Below are 24,585 nucleotides of genomic sequence, written 5' to 3' on the forward strand. Positions count from 1 at the left end.
AGTGCAACAATGATTTCAGGAGTAGATTCCTTAGTCCTCATATGAGTTAAGTCATATATTTGTCTTTCTCTGACTGATTTCGCTTCGCATAATACCCTCCAGTTCCATCCACATAGTTGCAAACGGCAAGATTTCACTCTTCGATTGCTGAATAATACTCCATTATGTGTGTGTGTGTGTGTGTGTGTGTGTGCATATATGTACGTATATATATATATGTGTGTGTGTGTATATATATGTGTGTGTGTATATATGTATGTATATGTATATGTATATGTATATGTATATGTATATGTATACGTATACCACATGTTCCGTATCCGTTCATCCATTGATGGACATTTGGGCTCTTTCCATACTTTGGCTATTGTTGATAGTGCTGCTATAAACATTGGGGTGCATGTGTCCCTTTGAAACAGCACACCTGTATCCCTTGGATAAATACCTAGTAGTGCAATTGCTGGGTCATAGGATAGTTCTATTTTTAGTTTTTGGAGGAACCTCCATACTGTTTTCCAGAGTAGCTGCACAAGCTTGCATTCCCACCAATAATGCAAAAGCGATCCTCTTTCTCCACATCCTCGCTAACATCTGTTGTTGCCTGAGTTGTTCATGTTACCATTCTGACAGGTATAAGGTGGTATCTCATTTTGGTTTTGATTTGTATTTCCCTGATGATGAGTTATGTTGAGCATTTTTTCATATGTCTGTTAGCCATCTGGATGTCTTCTTTGGAGAAGTGTCTATTCATGTCTTTTGCCCATTTCTTCACTGGATTATTTGTTTCTTGGGTGTTGAGTTTGAGAAGTTTTTTATAGATTTTGGATACTAACCCTTTATCTGATATGTCATTTGCAAATACCTTCTCCCATTCTGTTGGTTGCCTTTTAGTTGTGCTAATTGTTTCCTTCACTGTGCAGAAGCTTTTTATTTTGATGAGGTTCCAGTAGTACATGTTTGCTTTTATTTCTCTTGCCTCCTGAGACGTGTCAAGTAAGAAGTTGCTGCGGCCAAGATCAGAGAGGTTTTTACCTGCTTTTCCTCTAGGATTTTGATGGCTTCCTGTCTTACATTTAGGTCTTGCATCCATTTTGAGTTTATTTTTGTGTATGGTGTAAGAAAGTGGTCCAGGTTCATTCTTCTGCATGTCGCCGTCCAGTTTTCCCAGCACCACTTGATGAAGAGACTGTCTTTATTCCATTGGATATTCTTTCCTGCTTTGTCAAAGATTAGTTGGCCATACGTTTGTGGGTCCATTTCTGGGTTCTCTATTCTGTTCCATTGATCTGAGTGTCTGTTCTTGTGCTAGTACCATACTGTCTTGATGATTACAGCTTTGTAGTATAGCTTGAAGTCTGGGATTGTGATGTCTCCTGCTTTGGTTTTCTTTTTCAAGATCGCTTTGGCTATTCAGGGTCTTTTCTGTTTCCATACAAATTTTAGGATTACTTGTTCTAGCTCTGTGAAGAATGCTGGTATTATTTTGATAAGGATTGCATTGAATATGTAGATTGCTTTGGGTAGTGTCGACATTTTAACAATAGTTGTTCTTCCTATCCATGAGCATGGAATCTTTTTCCTTTTTTTGTGTGTGTCGTCTTCAATTTCTTTCTTAAGTTTTCTATAGTTTTCATTGTATAGATTTTTCACCTCTTTGGTTAGATTTATTCCTAGGTATTTTATGGTTTTTAGTGCAATTGTAAATGGGAACAACTCCTTGATTTCTCTTTCTGTTACTTCATTGTTGGTGTATAGGAATGTAACCGATTTCTGTGCATTGATTTTATATCCTGTGACTTTGCTAAATTCATGAATCAATTCTATCAGTTTTTTGGTGGAATCTTTTGGGTTTCCCTATAGAGTATTATGTCATCCGCAAAGAGTGAAAGTTTGACCTCCTTCTGGCTGATTGGGATGCCTTTTATTTCTTTGTGTTGTCTGATTGCAGAGGCTAAGACTTCCAATACTATGTTGAATAACAGTGGTGAGAGTGGACATCCCCGTCTTGTTCCTGACCTTGGGGGGAAAGCTGTCAGTTTTTCCCCATTGAGGATGATATTAACGGTGGGTCGTTCATATATAGCTCTTATGATCTCCGTGTATGCTCCTTCTATCCCTACTTTCTTGAGGATTTTTATCAAGAAAGGTTGCTGTATTTTGTCAAATGGTTTCTCTGCATCTATTGAGAGGATCATATGGTTCTTGTCCTTTCTTTTATTGATGTGATGAATCATGTTAATTGTTTTGCAGATATTGAACCAGCCCTCCATCCCAGGAGTAAATCCCACTTGGCCGTGGAAAATAATCTAATGTACTATTGGATCCAGTTGGCTAATATCTTGTTGAGGAGTTTTTCATCCATGTTCATCAGGAAAAGTGGTCTATAGTTCTCCTTTTTAGTGGGGTCTTTGGTTTTGGAATCAAGGTAATGCTGGCCTCATAGAAAGAGCTGGGAAGTTTTCCTTCCATTTCTATTTCTTGGAACACCTTCAAGAGCATAGGTGTTAACTCTTCCTTAAATATTTGGTAGAATTCCCCTGGAAAGCCACCTGGCCTTGGACTCCTGTTTATTGGGAGATTTTTGATTACTAATTCAATTTCTTTACTGGTTATGTGTCTGTTCAAATTTTCTGTTTCTTCCTGTTTCACTTTTGGTAGTGTATATGTTTCTAGGAATTTGTCCATTTCTTTCAGATAGCCCATTTTATTGGCATATAATTGCTCATAATATTATCTTATTGTTTCTATTTCTGCTGTGTTGGTTGTGATCTCTCCTCTTTCATTCTTGATTTTACTTATTTGGGTCCTTTCCTTTTTCTCTTTGATCCAACTGGCTGGTGGCTTAACAATTTTGTTAATTCTTTCAAAGAACCAGCTTCTGATTTAATTGATCTGTTCTACTGTTTTTTTGTTTTTTTTTTTTTGGTTTTTTTGTTTTTTTGTTTTGGTTTCCATAGCATTAATTTCTGCTCTAATCTTTATTATTTCCTGTATTCTACTCGTTTTGGGTTTTATTTGCTGTTCTTTTGCCAGCTGTTTAAGGTGTAAGGTTAAGTTGTGTATCTGAGATCTATCTTCCTTCTTTAGGAAGGCCTGAATTGCTATATACTTTCCTCTTATGACTGCCTTTGCTGCGTCCCAAAGGTTTTGGGTTGTGGTGTTATCATTTTCATTGGCTTCCATATACTTTTTAATTTCCTTTTTAACTTCTTTGTTAGCCCATTCCTTCTTTAGTAGGATGTTCTTTGGTTTCAAAGTATTTGTTACCTTTCCAAATTTTTTTTTGTGGTTGATTTCGAGTTTCATAGTATTGTGGTCTGAAAATATGCATGGTATGATCTTGATCTTTTTGTACTCGCTGAGGGCTGATTTGTGCCCCAGTATGTGGTCCGTTCTGGAGAATGTTCCATGTGCACTGAAGAAGAATCTATATTCCGCTGCTTTAGAATACATTGTTCTGAATATATCTGTTAAGTCCATCTGGTCCAGTGTGTCATTCAAAGCCATTGTTTCCTTGTTAAGTTTTTGATTAGATGATCTGTCCATTGCTGTGAGTGGGGTGTTGAAGTCTCCTACTCTTATGGTATTACTGTCAATGAGTTTCTTTATGTTTGGGATTAATTGATTTATATATTTGGGTGCTTTCTCATTTGGCGCATAAATGTTTACAATTGTTAGGTCTTCTTGGTGGATAGACCCCTTAATTTGGATATAATGCCCTTCTTCATCTCTTGATAGTCTTTATTTTAAAGTGTAGATTGTCTGATATAAGTATGGCTACTTTGGCATTCTTTTGTTGACCATTAGCATGATAGATGGTTCTCCATCCCCTTACTTTCAATCTGAAGGTATCTTTAGGTCTAAAGTGGGTCTCTTGTAAACAACATGTAGATGGATCTTGTTTTCTTATCCATTCTGTTTCCTATGTCTTTTGATTGGAGCATTTAGTCCATTGACATTTAGAGTGAGTACTGAAAGATCTGAATTTATTGCTGTTATGTTGCTTGTAGAGTTGGAGTTTCTGGTGGTGTTCTCTGGTCCTTTCTAATCTTTGTTGCTTTTGGTATTTATTTATTTATTTATTTTTATTTTATTTTATTTTATTTTATTTTATTTTATTTTATTTATTTATTTATTTTTTCCCATCCTTTTTCCCCTCCGAGAGTCCCCCTTAAAATTTCTTGCAGGGCTGGTATAATGGTCACAAACTCCTTTTTAATTTTTGTTTGTCTGGGAAACTTTTTATCACTCCATTTTATCTCTCCTTCTATTTATCTAACAGCCTTGCTAGATAAAGAATTCTTGGCTGCATATTTTTCTGATTCAGCACATTGAATATATCCTGCCACTCCTTTCTGGCCTGCCAAGTTTCTGTGGATAGGTTCGCTGCAAACCTGATCTGTCTTCCCTTGTAGGTTAAGGACTTTTTTCCTCTTGCTGCTTTCATGATTCTCTCCTTGCCTGAGTATTTTGTGAATTTGACTATGATATGCCTTGTTGATGGTTGGTTTTTGTTGAATCTCATGGGGGTCCTCTGTGCTTCCTGGATTTTGATGTCTTTCTCCATGTTAGGAAAGTTTTCCACTATGATTTGCTCACATTACCCTTCTACCCCTATCTGTCTCTCTCTCTTCCTCTTCTGGAACCCCTATGATTCTGATGTTGTTCCTTTTTAATGAGTCACTGATTTCTCTAATTCTTAAATCATGCTCTTTTGCATTAATCTCCCCCTTTTTTGCTGCTTCATTATTCTCCATAAGTTTGTACTCTATATCACTGATTTTCTGTTCTGCCACATCCATCCTTGCCACTGTGGCATCCATTCGAGGTTGCAGCTCAGTTATAGAATTTTTCATTTCATCCTGACTAGCTTTTACCTCTTTTATCTCTGCAGAAAGGGATTCTAACCTATTTTCAACCCCAGCTAGTATTCTTATAATTGTGATTCTAAATTCTGGTTCAAGCATCTTGCTTGTATTTGTGTTGGTTAAGTCCCTGGCTGTCATTTCTTCCTGCTCTTTATTTTGGGGTGAATTCCTTCATTCTGTCTTTTGAAGGGAGAAAAGGAATTAATGAGGTAGAAAAAATTTAAAAAATTAAAATTAAAAAATATTAAAATTAAAAAGTTAAAAACAAACACCCCCCCCCCCAAATCGAATAAATGATGCTAGATAGATCCTATGTGTGTTTTGGTCTGGGTGTTGAAAGTGGCTTGATAGATTAGAGAAAAAAGGGGGGGAAATAAAGGAAATCATTTGGAAATTTGAAGAAGTGAATACTAAAATGAAATGATGGAAGTAAAATAGAATTTGAAAAAATTTACACAAAAGTAAAAAATGTAGAAAAAAATTAAAGAAAAATGTTTTTAATAAAAATTGAAAATAAAAATTTTTTCTTTCTGTATTCAAGAAAAATAAAAGAAACAAAAAAGAGGAAAGAAAGAAAATTGAATAGATGGATCGTCTAACCAACTGAAATACGACTGACATTACTTTGTTTTTCCCTAAAAGTCAAACTATGAAGTGCTTTATAGTCCATAAACGAATCAGGTGGTGAGACTTGTGTTCTTGAGGAGCGAGGTTGGCCCAGTTGGGCGGGGCTTAGTGTAAGGGCTCCGTTCCTCACTAGATGGTGCTGGTAGCCTACTGGGGTGGATTGTTGTGGCAATTGTAGGTGCTTATGCACATGCACGGGAGTGGTGAAAATGGTGTCGCCCAGCTACCCAGTCTCTAGTATTGGAACTCTGTTCTCCCCAATTAGCAATTGCACAACAATTGTACACCTGTCCTTCGTCTTCGGCTTTTGTCTACTCCCCGCTTCCACACTGTCTGTGAGCAAGCCCCAGGCAGCACCTCCCTTCCAGGTTTTGTCTCAGATGCTGCTGCCTTCCCTGGTCCCCCACTTCTGAGGGACTGCGGCCTTGACCCACTCTGCCCCTCTGTGGAGGGTCTCACCGAGCAATGGCTGGGTGCCAGCCACACCCAGGAACGCCCACAGGACCTTGCTCCTGCTGATGCCCAGAGACTACAGCCAGGTGCCAGCTCGCCCCAGAAAAAGTTTGTGAGACAGTGTAGCAGCAGCGCCTCAGGGATTATGGAAAATCACAACACACATCTGGTACCAGGCTTCACCCCCAACGACCCTGTTCCAGCACCAGCAAATGTGGCCGTTCTCTGCGGTCTATTGGGCCCAGGTAGCCTCACAACCTCTACCAAATGTCCTTCCAGCAGTGGAACTGCTTTTCCCCGTGTGGCCCAAGAACCTCTCAGACCCTACTCTTTTCCTGGGGATTCGCCCTTCCCACCAGAGCACCATCAGGTATCGAGCTGCAGAGTTGCAGACTCTGTGCTCCCCCTGTTTACAGTCTTAATGGAATTTAAACCCTCTCCTTTCTTTCTCCTTTCTCCTTTCTCCCTTTTTAGTTCAGTCTCTGAGGCTGTTTCCAGTTTTCCACTTTGTCTCCAGCTTCTTTTGGGGAGGGGTGCTTTTCCCGTATTCTCCTCCCGCCCCTGCCCGCCCTGTCTCTGTCCTCTCTCCGCACACAAAAGTGGCTCCCTGCCTTCTGTGGCTTCTCTCTCTCCAATTTCACCTCTCCACACTGCATACCTGCTGAATTCTGTGGTTCAGGTTGTGCAGATTGTTGTGTTAATCCTCAGATCAGTTTTCTAGGTTTAGTGTTTAGTTTTCTATGGTTTAGTGTTGGTCTGGCTTATTTCATGGATGCGAGACACACAAAAAACTTCCATGCTATTTATTTGTTTATTTTTGAGAGAGAGAGAGAATGTGTGTGAGTGGGAAGGTGGGGAGAGGGAGAGAGAGAGAGAGAGAGAGAGAAGGAGGGAGGGAGAATCCCAAGCAGGCTTCATGCTCAGTAGGGAGCCCAACATAGGGCTCCGCCCCACAACTATTAGATCACAACATGAGCTGATATCAAGAGTTGGACACTTAACTGACTGAGCCCCCCAGGCACCCCCTGCATTACAGACTCCTGCAGAAGGAAGAACCAATGATTTTTGGAAGAACCAAACCAATGATTGGTGATAGGATTCATGAGCTAGTGGAGGGTAATGAATAATGAAACCCCAGCAACACCAAGTTTAGAAAGGAAGCAGAATCAATGATACTGATTACAATTTGAAACAAATGACATCATTACAAGACCTTGGGAAGTATATGTCAAACAGAACTTTTAAAAAGATTTATTAAAATAGTTAAAAAACTGATTAAATTTGGGAGTGCATCCTTGGAGAGAAAAGGTGGAAAAAATAATACTTCAAAGGGAATTTATGCATGGAAGCAAATGATAAACACTTGCACAGCTTAAAATTTCTACCATCATTTGCTTTAAAATATGCAGTTGTAAGCCTGATTTGGGAAATAAATTCATGCTATTGACCCCTTCTCTGATCATGGACAAAGAAACTACATCATGGAAGGTCAAGAGTTACACAGTAGTTATCATTGAAGCTTTCAGAGTAAACCGTAGGCAGAGAAGGATCAGGAAACTGCTGCCCATGCTGGGTTTGCCTCCATTATGCTGGATGGTAACAGGTTAGCTTGTTTAGAGTGGAGGAAATGGTTCCAGGAAATGGGGAACATGAGCAATTAAAGGCATTTAGCACAGCTGTAAGTGTTTGGGGTTTAACTGGATTAATTTCCACAGGTAGGTTAAACCCAGCAGCACACCCATCCTGTGAGTCTTCCCGTGCTTCCTCCATCCTCTGTGCCTAACCTCTGTGGTTGGCCCCATTATCAAGTGCATTGTCCCTCTATAATATCTTCAGACCATCCATTTCTCTTAACCACCTTCCTTCCCACCTGGATTATGGCCACAGCCTCCTTCCCAATATCCTGTCTTCCGGTCTTGTCTTCCTTTCGTTTGTTTTTTCCTACTGTGCATCCCTGATGATTTTTCTTAAGTGTGTATTTGATCATGTCTCATCACTCCTTCAGTAGTTCCCTGGTGTCCTTGCAATAAAATCCTAACTTCTCAAGAACTCTTTCTCATCACTTCCTCCTTATACTATGACATATTTTAAGTGTGTCTTAAAGGCCTGGTATGCCCTTTTTTTTTAAACTTTTTGTCTTTGATACACTGCATTAAATTCTGCATTTTCGTCTGCATTAAATACCCTTACTCTTCTCCCCTTTAGGGTGGCTGACCCACCTATTCTTTCTGGAAGCCTCAGCTCTCTCCTTGGTTCTCCGATAGCACTTGTCCCTAGTAAAACACAACTGATTTGTCTGCTTCATGCTAGCCTTTCTTCCAGCCTTTATACTCTAGAGGGCCACAGGGTCTTTCACTGACATATTTCTTGCACATAATGCCTACATCAAATTGATTCTCAATAAATAATTGTTGATTATTGAATTAAGTAATGATAAGGGAGTTAAATGTCTCTTTTCCTGGCTTTCAGAGTGTCATTTTTGGACACTTTTTAGTTGTCTACAGTAGCAGATTTCTTCAATATTACCCATACATAAAAGACCTAGTTATTTGCCTGGTATTAAAATATCAGTGATCCAAGTGGTGTTTTCCTATTTCAATGGTAGTGCTAATTCATGCCTCTCAGGAGAGGCTGGTTGCTAGGAGATTCTTTCTCTTTGAATTAATCTACATTTGTGTTAATGGTTGATCCTTGCCAATTTTTCTTTTTCTTTCCTTTAGTTATTGAGAAGAGCCCCTTCATTTGATCATTCTTTTATGTCATTTCCATTTTCTGTTAATTATTATTGAGTATTTGGACTTTGTACACATGGTCCCTATCCTAAAGTGGTACTGATTCCACTCAGGCCTTATGTGGGGCCCATGAATCCCACAGGCTTTAACCTGCACTGTCTCTGATCATCACAGGACCCAATGAAGCTCTCAGTTACCATTGTCCTTATTTTATTGAGACTCAAAGAAGTAACATGACTAATTGGCTAAGCAGAAACCAGAATTCAGTCTTTTAGCTTTCCATTGCACATTTTTAAATCTTGTTTTCTGCTGTACTTTAAACACTGTAATATGTGGTTAATAATCTGATGCCAGGACAAATTAAGCATTGTTCAATTAATTTATCTGATGCATGATTTTTCTGTTTTTTTTTTTTTTTTTTTTAAGTTTAAACTTGTCCCTTCACTTTCAAATTTTTTTCCAGTGGATATCTTTCTAAACAGCAGCCAGATTTGTATTTTTGAACATCATCAGTGGCTTGTCCCACTTTGTTCACAGGAAAAATGCACCTTCTTGTTCTGGCATTCATGGTGTTCTGCAGTTTGGCCTGAATCCACTTTTCTTGCTTTTCTTTCTGAACTCTCCAGGCTTGCTTGTATGTCTCCTGGCTATCCCCTAATAAGTTTTTGTCCACCATGTGCCTTGGCCCATCCTCTTCATTCTGGCTGAAATGCTGTCCTACTCTGAGCACCTTTCTTCAAATAAAAATCTGTCAGGTTCACTGAAATCTCATCTGTTCTAGGAAATCATCTCTGTTCTACCAGTAAAGCTTGGAGCACTTCCCTCATGTGATCCTTTCTGCATTCTGAATCTCTTAAGGATTATTTGAGGAAATATTATTTGTGTGTATATTTTATATTTGTGTATATTATTTGTGTGTATGATTATTTGTGTGTATATGTGTCAGGAGATAGAAGCTCCTTGATAGGGTGGACCGTACTGGAGTATCTTTGTGTTAATATGTGTGTTTGGTTCAGTACTGTGGTGGTGTATCAGAAGGTATCTGAATACATTCCCTGACCTTTATGCAGTCAGTATGCATTTGGGGGATTGGACAGTCAAACCAATGGTTGTGGAGGTAGAAGAAAATTGCTAGAACACAACATGCACCAAGCTTGGTTGGAGTGGAGAAGGACAAGTGAGTGAACCTAGATGAGTCAGGAAATCTTCCAGGGACTACAAGCCTTTGACTTGAGGTGGGAGCAGCAATGCGCTGACCTAGAGAGGGTTGTTCTTGGCAGAGGGGATGGTCTGGTCAAGCCCATGAAAAACCAAGGATATTAGCTGAGGGAGTGAGGGGGGGGGTGGCAAAGTATAAGGGTATAAGTCAAAGATAAGTGGGAAATCAGGTCAGCCAGTTGTATAGGGCTGACCAGTTATACAGAGGAATGATGACTGAGCATGTAAGCCAGTGAGAGCTAGTCCTGTTTTCTAAGTGGATGATTATATGCAAATAACAGTTTTGTTGTGTGTCCCAGGACTGTGGGTATAACAAAATATTTTTGAATGTGTCAGCTTGTATCTGTGCTTCCACTAAATCTAATATGGGAGTAGGCAGCAGCACTGTTCTTGTTGTTCCCCCCCACCCAAATGACTTTCATAACCTTTTTTATGTTCTTCCTTGCCTGACCTCTAGTGGATGTAATAGTAATCAGCAAAATGCTCAAAGGAGAGCAATGTGAAGCAATGTGAAACAATGGAAAAGCCACTGCCTGAATTTTCAGTTTTAAAGTAGAAGAGATAGTTTGTAATATGAACTGTGAGTAGACAGGGTGATAATCTTTAAACTTTCAAACACTTGGATTGGTAATTCTGTGTGCAGGGACCTTGTCTGATGTTCAGTGCTATATCCCCAGCTCACCATGTAGCAAGGGGTCTGACATGGGGTAGGTATGATGCTGAATAAGGATGTGTGTGTATGTGAATAATTGTATGTGTGTATGAGTTGTGTGTGTGTGTGTGTGTGTGTGCGTGCAGAATATCTATACATAGACATTTATTTTAGCTCTTTTTATAAAATACTGTAATTTTCTGTATAAGATCTTACAGTCTTGTTAAATTTAAGGATAGTTTTTTGTAGCTTAGTAAATTGAGCCTTTTTAATATTATCATTATTACATTTGTTAGTTGTTTATTGCTCTAGGCCACAGTGTTTCTCCGTGAATGCCCCATTGGCATTGTGAGGCACAGTTACTCATTGTGTGGGACTATGGTAACAGATAAGTAGCAGCTGCTTAGTATCATAACAGCCAAAACTGTCCCCATACACTTCTAAACACCCCTGGGGTAAGGGAGATAGTGCTGCTCCTTTAGCTGAGCACTATTGCTAAGGTAAATGAATGATAGTAATTTCTATATCTTAATTTGTATATAATGCCAATAGATTTGTAAAGCCCCTTGTATTTTCTAAGTATAGGATTATATACAAATACCAACAGTTACGTTTCATTCCAATCCAATAAATTCTCCTTTTATTATTTTTTTTCTTGTCCCATCTCTTAACAATGTTGCACCGAAGGTAACTGGATCCCAGCCTCATTCCTGACCTCAGGAGAATGCACCTAATGTTTCACCATTAAGTATGAGGATTGCTTTAGGTTTTGGGCTAACAGCCTTTATTAAGGTTTAGGTTAAAGAGATTTGCTAAGAGTCTTTTATCAGGTTAAAGAGATTTGCTAAGAGTCTTTTTTATCCTGAATGGTTATGGAGTACAGAATCACTATTAGTTGGACTTTTTCATTTTATACATTATTAACTCTTTATCTCTCTGTGCTTTGTTCTAAGTGATTTTCTTAGATATGTTTTTCAGGCCACCAGTTCTGTGTTCAGGTGTGTCTAATCTGTAATTTAACCCATCTATTCAGTTTTAGATTTTAATGACTGTGTTTTTAATTTCTGGAATATATATGTGTTTACATGTACATGTATACATACATGTGTATGTGTATATGAATATATATATGGACATGGGTTTTTTCCAAAATGCTCTCTTTGCCTTATGTTTTTCTTTATGTGTTTAGGTAGCACGTATTTATTTAATGGTCTCTATACAGTTGTTTTATTATCCCAAGTTCTTGGAAGCCTAATCTTGCTATGTGTTGTGTCCTCTGACTCTTGCTTGTAATGGATTATTTCCTCCTGTGTCTTGCCATTTGGAATGGTGAGACTGTCTTTAGAGAGCATAAGCTGGTGGAGCTCTGGGAAGCAGGATTTTTCAAGTGGTTTACAATTAATTTTGTCAGGTAGCCGGGGATATCTGACATGCGACCAATTTTGTATAAATGTATCTAGGGATTCCTGAACTATGTGTGTAGAATAGAGCAGAATTCCAAAACCACATGAGAGATACGAACACACCAATGTTTACCAGTTACTAGGTGATTAGGAGCCTTTTCCTCTCTCCCTGTCTCAGTCCAGCTTCTTTTTACCTCTGGGTTCATGACATTGTTTTTTTCCAATTTAGTTTTGTTGAGATTGTAGCCCATATATGTAAAACCATCACTTCTAACTTCTGTTCACTCTAAGGGCTTATATCCTATCCTGTAGGACATTAAAATAAAGTTTCTAAACCAAAGCACTTTCTTTTTTAGTTTTTTTAATTTATTTTGAGAGAGAGAGTGCATGAGCAGGGCAGGGGCAGGGAGAGAGGGAGAGAGAGAATCCCAGGCAGGCTCTGCACTGACAGTGCAGAGCCCCATGCGGTGCTCGATTTCACAAATCGTGAGATCATGATCTGAAGCCAAAATCAAGAGTGAAACACTTAACCGACTGAGCCACCAGGTGCCCCTAAACCAATGCACTTTTATTTTTTTATTTATTAAAAAAATTTTTTTTTAATGTTTATTTATTTTTGAGAGAGACAGAGACAGAATGCGAGTGGGTTGGGGCAGAGAGAGAGGGAGGCGCAGAATCCAAAGCAGGCTTCAGGCTCCGAGTTGTCAGCACAGAGCCCAATGCAGTGGTCGAACTCACAAGCCGCAAGATGATGACCTGAGCCGAAGCCGGACCTTCAACTTACTGCGCCACCCAGGCGCCCCCCAAAGCACTTTTAAATAAATGATGTTAGATTAGTAATTATGCCAGGATAATAGGTGAGACCTAAGACCCAGCTCACATTGCTGGATGGCCCATCCATGCTGGAAGACCTCAGTTCTGTTTCTCGTTAGGGCCTCAGGTCATGTCCCTCATTTTCTTGGCATACTCTCTTGTAGGCCTTTCAAAGGATGTCTTATATTTTATTTCACATTCTTAAGTGCTTGTAGTGTGAGAGCTTTTAGTTTTTCTGCTGTATTGGCAGAATAATCTGTCTTTAGTCTCAATGTTAAGATCTTTAAGGGGCACTTCGGTGGCTCAGTGGGTTAAGTGTCTGACTTTAGCTCAGGTCACAATCTCATGGTTCGTGGGTTTGGGCCCCGCGTCGGGCTCTGTGCTGACAGCTCAGAGCCTGGAGCCTGCTTCAGATTCTGTGTCTCCATCTCTGTCTGCCCCTCCCTGGCTCACGCTCTGTGCCTCTCTATCTCTCAAAAATAAACAAACATTAAAAAAAAAGATCTTTATCTCCTTTGGTTCATCTTAAGATAGAGTATTAGAGACAGTGGAGAGACTTGGGGGGGATGGGAATAGGGAGGGAGAGTAAGAGGAGGAAAAGAGTGAGTGGAGGAGAGACTGAGAGACAGGTTGGAAAGAGGTAGAGACGCGGATAGGTAGGTTGATGGAGAGAAAAAGAGCACACGAATGAGAGTCAGACGTGTGTGCAGAGAGATGCACACAGAGACACAAACATGCAGGCACAGACTCAGACCTGGAAATTCACCACATAGGTGTGTGGACCCAGAGATATGTGCTCACATACATGGTCCACCCTCAGGGGTGCAGGCAGCTAAAAGTAGAGAGTAAAAACAGAAAATAACCAAATCTAAGAGTGTTAGAATAGTTGTAGGAATAAACTCAAAATCAGCAGGAGTAGAAAAGATGGCTTTAGAATTAACTGGAATTTTGGAACCAGCAGTTTGCTGCCACAGCAACAGTGGTTATTATAAATGGGAATGTGATGTGGGCTGTTGGCATTGGGCTTGTCTGGTAGCAACCGATGGAGCAAACCAGTCGGGGCATGGGGGTCAACCATTTGATTTTGAGCTCATTGCACTAATAAATGGAAATAATCACTGATTTTTAAGCAGTGGGACAATAGTAATTTTTTAAAAAGTAAATGAACCTGATTTAAAATTAACAGTCTATTTGTTGATTTCATCATTGCCTTGAAGATCATAGCCAGATTTAGAAATATATCTACCTAAAACTGAAATTAAAAGTTTGAGATTTTGATCATGTCAAATATTTGTCTAAAGACAGGAAATGATGATCACCTGAGGCTGGCAGTGCAGAAAAAAGAGGTAAAAGGTGGAAAGTTTCTGTTTTGTGCAGGTTGTCTTTGGTGTCTCCTCTTCCATCCATATTAGACCCAGTACATTTTAGGCCTTGCTGCACTTTCTTGTTTTCCTTTTTTGGTTTTCCTAGCATTCTAGGCCAGGAATGATAGATGATGACTCCTGCTTATCCTGGGAATTATTTTATTACATGAGTCTTTTATAATGCTGGTGCTGGTTTAAAAGCCAAGATGAGTAATTGTGGACCTTTGATATTGCGACATCTGTGGAAAGAACAAGAAAATTAGGTTACCTGGCATAGGAAAATACTGCTGAATTAAACTGGTTGGCAGGTACACCCTTTGATCTTTTTCAGTTTTGAATAAAGGGATTCCATCATCACCTGTCCTCAGCTGAAATGGGCTGAGAGCGGTGTGACCAAACATCTCTGTTATCACCTGAAAGTCAGGCAGTAGAGTATTAGAATGTCTGTTCCATTAATATTTTAATTTGACTGTGTATTAATAAATATCATCATGATAAAGAAGCAGTCAGTAGTTTAAAATTCTGCTTCCCAAGATTTAGGTTGAAGTCAGTGCTAGGAATCCCATAACATTTCTTAAAACTGCCTTTTCTCTCTGAAGTATCACTGCCTCAGAGGCTAGTTCATCTTGTCATTATGGATCACCTTGTCCTTTTTTTTTAATAAGAGGTAGGAGAACCTGTATCAGGAGTGTGAAACACTGAAGTTTTAAACATCAGTTTCCAACCGGGAGTCCTTAGAAAACAGATATTGTATAATGATGGTTTAGCATTATCTTTATTGTCTTTTTTAGCATGCATATTTTGAGCGTTTTTTGTCTTTAGCACTGAACTAGATGCTGTGGAGTAATGTTTTTTTAATACCTTAAAATTTTAATAGCCGTTCTTTATGGGGCACCTATTGTGTGTCAGATATCCTGTTTTTTGCTTTATATGAAAAAATTCTAATCTTCACAGGAGTCCTCTAATTTAGGTTATTTGTCCATCTTATAGATGGGGAAAATGACACCCAGAATAGTATGGCAATTTGCCTAAGGGCATGGAGTTAGCAGAGATGTATTCAAATCTAGATCTTTTACATTATGTAGGGTGCTATTTCTACTCCACCATTTGAGCTTCTCTTTGGGGAGTGAATGATTCTGAAAACTCTAGTACAGTTGATTTTCAGCATTCTTAATATGGGTTGTAGAATTCATAGAGTGTTCTTGATTGGTTTTTTATTCTTTTGTTTTCTCTGCTAGAATTTCACACCTTAGAATTAGAAGGATGCTCTGTTAGAGCAGGAACTTGATCTGTTTTGTTCACTTCTGTATCCTCGGTGTGTGGAACTCAACAGTACCTGGCACTTAGAAGATGCTTGTTGATTGTTGAATGAATGAATGAAAAACTTGGCAGGTTGGACTTGCCTTGACAAACATCCACAGTATTCATACTCATGGTATCTAATAAAATGCTAATTTGACCCATCATAATGTAATTATTAAGGCAAATATGTGATAGAAATAACATTTTAAAATCATCTAAATACATATTTTGTCTCACCACCATTACTTTGAAAATCAAGAATGCATTCTCATGTCTAGGAAATAGTTCATGTAGATAATAGGAAAGCTAAAGACACAGACATGTTTACCAACCCAAAGTCATCTTTTGTTATCACAGGACTGAGCACAGTACCTGGCATATAGTATAGACTCAATGAGTATTTGTTCAGTTTAACTTAATTGAATTGAATGGACTTGCCAGGAGGGGAAAAACGCAGTATAACAAATGCAGTGCTTTCCTTAAGCATTTTTAAGCACACTATTCTTTGTCTCATAGGATTTGGTTAGATATTTCATTCTTCATTATTTATTGCTGGTCCTGTACTTTGATGGGGTCATGTACTTCATCTTGTCTCACTGACTAAATTGTAAATTCTTGTCGGATAAACTGCATCTCAGCCTTCTCTGTGCCCCTTCCAGAGATTGCCCAACTGCTGACATCGCAGAGCTGTTGGCTCCTATGTGGTGTCACTAGCCAGCTTATCTCTGTGGGTCTTTTCTTGGGGATGGAAGTACTGCAGTGGGGATTTGCCCTTTTTAGTCAGAATAGTGTGGTCTCCACTAAAATTATATTTAAATGGCACCCTGCCAAGCAGATATTTAATTCTGTAAGTTATTACTTCTTCTGGATAAGTTAGCACATTAGGTACTTCAGGAGTTTGATGGGCCAGGAGGGAAAAATCAAAGCCTTGAGTGCTCTGGTAAGGTGAGTTTGAGGGCAAGGCTAGGGCTGTGTGAGTTTCCAGGAGAGTATTTGCAGAGGGTGAGGAGTACTTAATATGGTGGTGGATTGAAGGAGGATTATTGGAACAATTAGTGTTTAAACTATGACTTTAAGATAGGCAATATACTGTCAGTTAGGACTTTAGCAGAATGGTTAGCATTCTTTAGCAGTGAAGTTTATTTCATCTATCATTTCTGATTTTAAGCTTAATATTTCATGAATTTCTTCCTTTTGATTCTTGCCATTCAGAAACATCACTGAGCTGAACTGAGATGACTACACTCTTCCATGTGTGTTCAACTTGTTAACATTTGGAGTATCACTTTTCCTGATTGTCTGCAGTATGGGGATTTTTTTCTCTATGTCTAAAGTAGTAGTTTTGTCATGCTTGACTTCAGAGTATAAGTTTGGGTGATATGGCCGGTTTATTTTGCTTGGCTTGTGAGAATGCTGCCTTTTCCCATTTTTTGTTCCCTGAAAAGTTGGAGTTCTCTTGCCAAAGCACATATTGTAATTGCCATATTTCTCTTCAGGATCTGGGGTTGCTCTTTTAAACCTGTGTGTAGGATATGGCTGCAGTTCCTTGTACCTTTGTCTTCTGCCGTTGTGCATATTTAAATCAGTGACAGATAAACTGGGTTCTGTGGTTGGCCCACCTTCACATTAAGTTGCTCTGAGAGATCTGGCTTTTAGACTTGTCCTGTGCAAAGTTAGCCTGTTGGCCTGTACGTGGCAAAAGTTTTAGCACTTTCCTTTCTGTGGTTAGGAAATATGAATCTGGGTTAGGATTGGAGAAAATGCAAACCAGCATGTTGTTAAATGCTTTTTTCTGAGTAATGTCCTGGCAGCTTGTGAAAGTGTTGCGCTCTAATGTATCAACATCTGGGCATGCTTTCAGATGACAATTAGCTGATGATCTCTGATGTCCTCAGCAGTGCTCCATGTACTCTTGCATCTAGAAGAAGAGATTTCCTTGATATTTCTTTGTGTAGAGACTTCCTGGTTATTTCATCCAGGATCTAGATCCTAAAATTTAAATTCCAGGGAGAACTTGAGAAAGATTATGTGAACCCAGCTTTAAGGGCTTCTGGATTTTCCTCTGTGTTGTCTTTTGCCTGCTTCCTATTTCATACTCTAGTCCTTCTAGGGAGTCAGGATCTGAGGCAAGATCAGGCCTAGAAGGGGTAGTGGGAAAAACCCTGGACTCTTCATTTCAGCTGGAGACCAGAGTTTTGGTTCACTTAACCTCTCAGCCTCACTTGCCTTATCTGTGAGTATCATGTCAAACTCTGATCTTGAAGACTCCTCTGAACTCTTTATGACTTGCTCTGTGTCATTGAACTGGGTAGAGATGATACCTGGCCTGTCACTCACACAGAAAACCATCTCTGACATGAGCGAGTGTTATGTTCAGACCTACAATTATGACTTGGCCATGAAAGAAACCTACAATAGCCTGTTGCTGTATCACACTTGGTAGGGACAGTGTAAAACATGATTCCTGCTGTTTGGGTTCTGCCAGGAAGAACAAGCAGTTGCTACCATCCCCTGCCCCCTGTGGCCCTGTTCTGTTTAGACCAGGAGGTGTGTACACACATGGTGGCTGCTGGCAGGACAAAGGCACCTCCACTCAGGGGTCTCTCACAGCCCATAGTCTTTCGTCATGAGTTCCTTACAGCACGCGGCCAGTGCTGGTGGGGACACTCATCTTGGTGTCTGTGTGCCAGTCCTCTCTGACCTGTGGGAAAGGGGTGTGACAGCCACAGCCAAGAGAGCCTCAGGGCATCTCATGGGAACACCAGCATGGGCTGTAGAAATAATAGGCCAGGCACCTAGAGGATAATGAAGGCTTGAAATCATTTTTCACAAGTTGTTTTAAAATGTAAGTGTTTTTTTTTTGTTTTTTTTTTTTAATTTTTTTAACATTTATTTATTGTGGAGAGACAGTGCGAGTAGGAGAGGGGCAGAGAGAGAGGGAGACACAGAATGCGAAGCAGGCTCCAGGCTCTGAGCTGTCAGCACAGAGCCTGACATGGGGCTGGAACCCACAAACTGTGAGATCATGACCTGAACTGAAGTCAGACGCTCAACCGACTGAGCCACCCAGGCGCCCCTAAAATGTAAGTGTTTGAAATTAAAAAACTAAAAAAAAAAAAAAAAAAAAAAAAAATGCAAAAGAAAAAAAAAAAAAAAAAAAAAAAAAAAAAAAAAAAAAAAAAAAAAAAAGAAGAAAGAAAGAAAAAAGAAAAAAAGGGCTCAGTTGCATTATTCAAAGGTAACCAAATGTTAGTATATATTCTTTTAAAATGTATTCTATACCTATGCATATCCTCCCCCCAGATGATATCATGCTGCTTTCTTTACCTAATGGCATATGGTATTGCTATTTCAACATTAATAAAATATTCATGTTGAATATTTCATGTTTTTTTTTTAAATTATGAAATAGTCTTTTTGTTGAAGTATATTGGCATACAAAATATAGTTTCAGGTGTACAACGTAGTGATTCGACAATTCTATACATTATACTGTACTCCCTATGATGAATGTAGTTCACATGATTTTTTTATGGTGGCATAGCATTCCACCATCTAGGCACACTATTATTTACTAGAACAAATGCCCTGTTATTGGCAGCCCTCTCTCACAATCTGTGAATGTCTCCATTCTTAGCAATTTCTAGGCTTTGTGACCATTATAGCATAGAATCCTGATCTCTAGGGATTGTCTTCCAGGATATTCTTGAATTAAAAAAATTTTTTTAATGTTTTTATTTTTGAGAGAGAGAGAGAGAGAGCGCATGAGCAGGGGAGGGGCAGAGAGAGAGGGAGACAGAGAACCCTGCTCTGTCAGCACAGAGCCTGACATGGGGCTTGAACCCATGAACCATGAGATTGTGACAATGTATAATTGACTGAGCCACCCAGGTGCCCCCATTCTTGAATTTTGAAGTGGCAGGCTCTCAATTCCCTAAGAAATGGCTGTCTTGTGGGCTCCACTGTTGGCTTGAAACAGAAAAACTTTACATTTTTGCTTGCGGTGAAATGACTCTTAAAGAGAACTGGTCTGCATAGGATGGCCCGTCTATTTTTCAAACATCTAGATTAAAAATCTGTCATTAGACAGTCTTCCCACAACCACACCCCTGCAAACAAAACAAAACAAAACAAAACAGAAAACAAACAAACAAACCTGGTTTGGTAGATGAGTCCAAAATGGGTATTAAGGGAACCAACCAAGAGGTTGCAGTGCTCACACTGTCCAAAGCTGAGGAATTGGGTGCTTGCTTTTGCTCCACCACCAGCATGGAACACCACAGGCACATTGGTTTTCAGTTGATATTTTTCTGTGGGGACTATAAGTTAAGGTTTTGGAAGTTAACAACATTCATCATGGCTGGGATTACATATATGCCCTCAGTTTTCATATGCTGAAGTCTTCAAAAAAATAATTGTGAGTAGCACATTTGTTATTTGACCTTTTTAGAACAAAATTCTACTTGAACAGGAAACCCCTTCATAAAAACTCACTTTCACCAGGAGATATCTGGCCTAAATTTATCTATCTAGTTCAAACTGAGGCAAGTATGAGAATTGTCTTTTTTGGCCTTTCTCCTCCCATCGGCTTTAGCTATGAAACTGCTACACTGTGTATATAATTTTAGTAGTTGTCATAGAAGAAGGACCAGATAATTGAAATAGCATTTAAGATTCAATTTGCATTTCTTTAATCAAGCACCCAGTGAGAGGTCAGGAACTATAGTCCAGTAAATGATTGACTGATGTGGGAAGATTGCCTCACTTCAGAGGTTTGCTGAGGTGAGTCTCTGTGGATGAGTGATTAGTAGGTGTTGCTTCTGGTATGTATATGACCGTCCTTTTTTTTTCCCCTTTCCTTTTATTTTTGACTTGATTAGCTGTTAAAACTAAAGATAGATACCATCCATTTTTATTGGTATTGATTAGTTTTCTTTGAAAATTTATTGAAATAATTGAACTCAAAATAGTTTTCATTCTGATTGCAGAGAGGGTTGACTACTGGAGACTGGAATCTTAGGTCCCACCTGGAGGGGCTAAGCAGCTGCTGCGTCTCAGCCCATTGTACCATTGGGGCGGGGAGCCAGTGTTGCCAAATGATCTGATTTCTCAAGAGAAGCTGGAAATACAGATTTTTTTTCTTTGTGGTGTATGCTCGATATATAAAAATCATTTTATGTTGGCTCAAATTAAAAAGAAATGGATGAATCAGATGAAACATATCCATGGCCCCAGATTATGCCCACAGATGGCTAATCTGAGGCCTCTACTCTGAAGGATAAGTTTCGCCTTTTTAGAAAAGAACTGTTAATTAAGCAGAGTTTGTGGATGCTGATTTGGCTTAGATCATTCTATTTCAATCACCTGTAATAAGGAAATACCACTCACATAACTGCAGATTTTAGGTGAGTCCATTGTAGCACATAATTCTCCTTCAGTGGTATAACTCTTTCTTGCTGTTCTGTAGTATCCTGGGCACAGAGCAGACTTTTAAAAAGAAAATGGAGTTTTAGGCCAACAGATCTCCCAGCAAGTGTCTAATTTTTGTGTGTGACTTTCTCAGATTTCTAAATAGTAGTGTTCTCAATTGGACCTAGAAGGATCTATCAACACAATAACTAGGTTTTTTAAAATACATCCTTGAACGTATTAGCAATTTAAGGTTAAAAAAAACTGAAAATTAATCTTGACTTCCCTTAGTTATCAAATGAATATTGATGTATTTTCTTTTTCTTTCTTTAAAGATTTGAACATGGAATTCAATCCTTCAGACCATCCTCGGGCCAGCACAATATTCCTCAGTAAATCTCAGACAGACGGTAGGTTACTAATTTATTTGTGTTTCTTAGGGGGAAAAAAGGCTCATGTTGGTAACCTAAGTCTTGATTTTCTACTGGATGTGATTCTCAAGGTAAAAATAGAATCCCCTTTAGTAATCCCCAAAGTGTGTTGTTTGATGGTGTTCTCTGGGGTTTCTTTCTTTTGTAGTAAGTTACGTTTTTAGAATTTCCTATTTGCAGCAACTATCCTCATTTTGCCAGTTTGCTGAATTATTTCTGTGTACCTTCTATAGTAGCAGTTTTTACACTAGAGTCAGACATTTTCCTTTAGGAATTAATATTTACATAAAACTCTAAAGATCAGAAGTGTTTGTTTTTTTAGTTTGTTAAAGAAAGCAAAATATAATCCTTAAATATAAGCAGTAATATCTCTGTTGTGCCATTTGAGAACTGAATTGAACCTGTATACTAAGGTAGATGTGTTCTTTTTGCCAAACATCTACTAACCAGCTTATTCTGCAATCTTTGTGGTTTGTCCCAGGTATGTGTGGAATTTCTATTAGGAGGTTTTCTCTCTTTTTCAGCCCCTAGCTTATCTCACTGTTCCCTGGCCCTTGGCTACAAAAGGACAGATATAAGTTATACAGTATAGTGAACATGAAACTTCTCAGTTGGTTTCCTGTAAAAGAGTAGCAGGAGAAATTTGTTAAATGACAATGTAGTGACCAGGATATTATTTTACAATGCTAGAGTTCTATGTGATTCAATCCGTGAATCACTAAGCTAAGGTCTAATTTAGAGAAAATCTGAAATTGACTAGAAAATAATCAAACATATGTTAAGACAGAGACTTCATTTATAAGAACTGATAACTTTTCCATAATGTTTAGATGACAATTTTGACATGGCATAATGCTGAAGTAATATTGATGATCTTTACTTAAGCAGGCCACTGACTTGATCTGAAAGAATTTGGTACATTTACAAAACAATCAATGTTTCCAAGTGTAAGAATAATGATTCTAGGCGTCAAATACCTGTGAAATAAGTTTTGAATATATTGGGTAAAAGCAAAACAGAACATTTTTCTCTTGGCCTAGTAAAGTGGGAAGCCACTGGGGGGTAGGATATTACAAGGGAAGAAAAGTGACAGTGGGGATGACGGTTTGGAACAATGAGAATCTAAAACAAGTTTTTGTACTTAATGAATGCAAGGTTGGCATACTTTCAGGTTTGGGTCCTGTTTCCTGTGATTTCAAAGTATAGACCAACATCATTCAAGATATTTTCTAACTAGATGCAAATAGAATTTCAAAAGAGCCTCTAAATAGATGACATATACCTTGATTGTCATGGTAAAACGAAATGAGATTTTCTGACCTAACAGAAGGATTGCTCAGAAATGAGTTGGGAGGAAGTGTATCTTCCCCCTTCACCTTTACTGTAGATCTCATTGCCCCTTCCTCTTCTGGAACATCAGGGTATTGGTTACTCAGACCCTTCTGTTTAATCCTTCAGTTTCTCCTTAAAAGCTGGATCTTTCCATTCAACATGTAAACCTACTTGAGTCACACAAGAAATACAAGAAAAGGGTTGATGGGGTGTGGAAAGCAGGGGAAAGTGGGTGATGGGCATTGAGGAGGGCACCTGTTGGGATGAGCACTGGGTGTTGTATGGAAACCAATTTGACAATAAATTTCATAAAAAAAAAAAAAAAAGAAATACAAGAAAAGGAAAAATAATCAATAGTCTCTCCCTGAGCTTTCCTCTCTATCTCTGCTTATCTTAGCATTCTCTTTTCCACTGGGATCTTCCCACCAATGCAGTTCTGTGGAGCATATATGGTAAGGTTGCTTGGGGACATTCTGGCTTCTGTTAGCTCTTTTGACCTCTTATGTGGCATTTGCTGCCTTGCTCCTTAAAACTCTGTTTTGGCCTTTTATATTTAAACAGGCCAATTTGTTGAAAACAAGTCTCTCTAACGAACAATTGCTTTATAAATAATTGAAAGAAATAGGTTTTAAATATAGGTAAATTTGGTAACTTTAATAAGTTAATTCTTCGGTGTATTGATTATCAGACAGGGAGTTATTTGGGGAATTGGTCCTGAGAAACCCTCCCTTTCTTTAAGGTCTTTCTCAGGCATCTTGTCCATTTATCCCTTTAATGTTGGTATTTCTAGGTTTCTGTGCTTTATTATACTCTCTTATCTTCTGGGTTTGCGCACAGTTCCATGATTATGGTATCCATTTCAACTATAATGTCTAGCCAGATTTTTCTCTGCAGTGTTCAAATCCCTTGTGTCCATCTGCCTGCTGGATATCTTTATATGTCTCTAATTCAGCATGTCCCAATCAGAACTTAGTAACTACACCTGACGCCCTGCATTTTGTAATCTACAGGTCCCCCAGGCCAGGGAGGCCTTGAATTTTCCTAGACTCCCCCCTCTTCCCAAGTCTCACATTGCTAGCAGTAGTGCTGGAGTGGACTCACCCTGACTTGCAGGAGCCGGTTGTGCGCATCTCTTCCCAGCTCCAAGTTCATTGACACCATCTTGGGAGTTTGAAAATAGCCACAATAGGAGTTTTTACACCATAGAAGTTGGCAAATGCTACAAATCAGGGCAGTTTTTTTTGTTTTGTTTTGTTTTTTAAGGCAGCTGTTAAACTTTTACCAGCACACCATTGCAGCCAGGTGATCAAGGTTGTATTATTTTTTACCTCTTAGACGTCCCTTGGATCTGACTGCTCTTTACCCATTCCCATTGCTGCCACCTCAGTCGAGACTCATATTTTCTCACTTGGATTACTCAGTAGCCTCTGGACTGGCCTTTGACCTTATCTCTTTCCAGCCCTATGTCTCTACTATTGCTAGGTGAAAAGATTTTCTGTAAATCGGATCCGATTATGCCACTTGCTGGCTTAAATTTTTTTCAGTGGCTCCTCAGTTGCCTTAGAATTAAATTTCAGATGCCTTAGTATGATAATAGACAGGACCCTTCATCATCCATGAAGTGCCTGACTTCTCAGCCCACTTCCTTCTTTTGAATCTCTGTGCTTCAGCCATATGAAATCCCTTGCATTGCCCCTGGTGTGCCATGTGCCCTCATGTGCCTTTGCGTTTACCTGGAGTTCCCCTTCTGTCTTCTATACAGCTCATTTCTTCAGTTGCCAAGACTCATTTCAGCTATCACTTCTTCCCTGAAGATGTCCTCGATGCTTTGGACTGGGTTAAGTGGGCCTTTGGTGAGCTTGTGCTATAGTATCTGAATGCTTTCTTCATAGTGTGAACCATATGGGGGTATTTAGAGTGATTTTCTTGTCTGTGTTGCCAAATAGCTCCCAGAGGGAAAGGAACATGTGATAAAGGATCT

The 24,585-nt window shown here is 39.1% G+C and overlaps 1 protein-coding gene across 5 annotated transcripts in view; it reads left to right on the forward strand.

The window, feature by feature from the left end:
- The window catches only part of CCNY (cyclin Y), a 310,156-nt gene that overhangs the window by 210,967 nt on the left and 74,604 nt on the right, over positions 1-24,585 (forward strand). For all 5 annotated transcript variants that reach the window (XM_049627004.1, XM_049627003.1, XM_049627005.1 and 2 more), the window contains one exon: positions 21,177-21,251. In XM_049627004.1, the coding sequence (XP_049482961.1) occupies positions 21,185-21,251 (67 nt within the window). In that variant the 5' untranslated portion in view covers positions 21,177-21,184. The remainder of the gene's footprint in view (positions 1-21,176; positions 21,252-24,585) is intronic.

Source organism: Panthera uncia, chromosome B4 (assembly GCF_023721935.1).
Source record: "Panthera uncia isolate 11264 chromosome B4, Puncia_PCG_1.0, whole genome shotgun sequence".
In the NCBI taxonomy this organism is placed as follows: domain Eukaryota; kingdom Metazoa; phylum Chordata; class Mammalia; order Carnivora; family Felidae; genus Panthera; species Panthera uncia.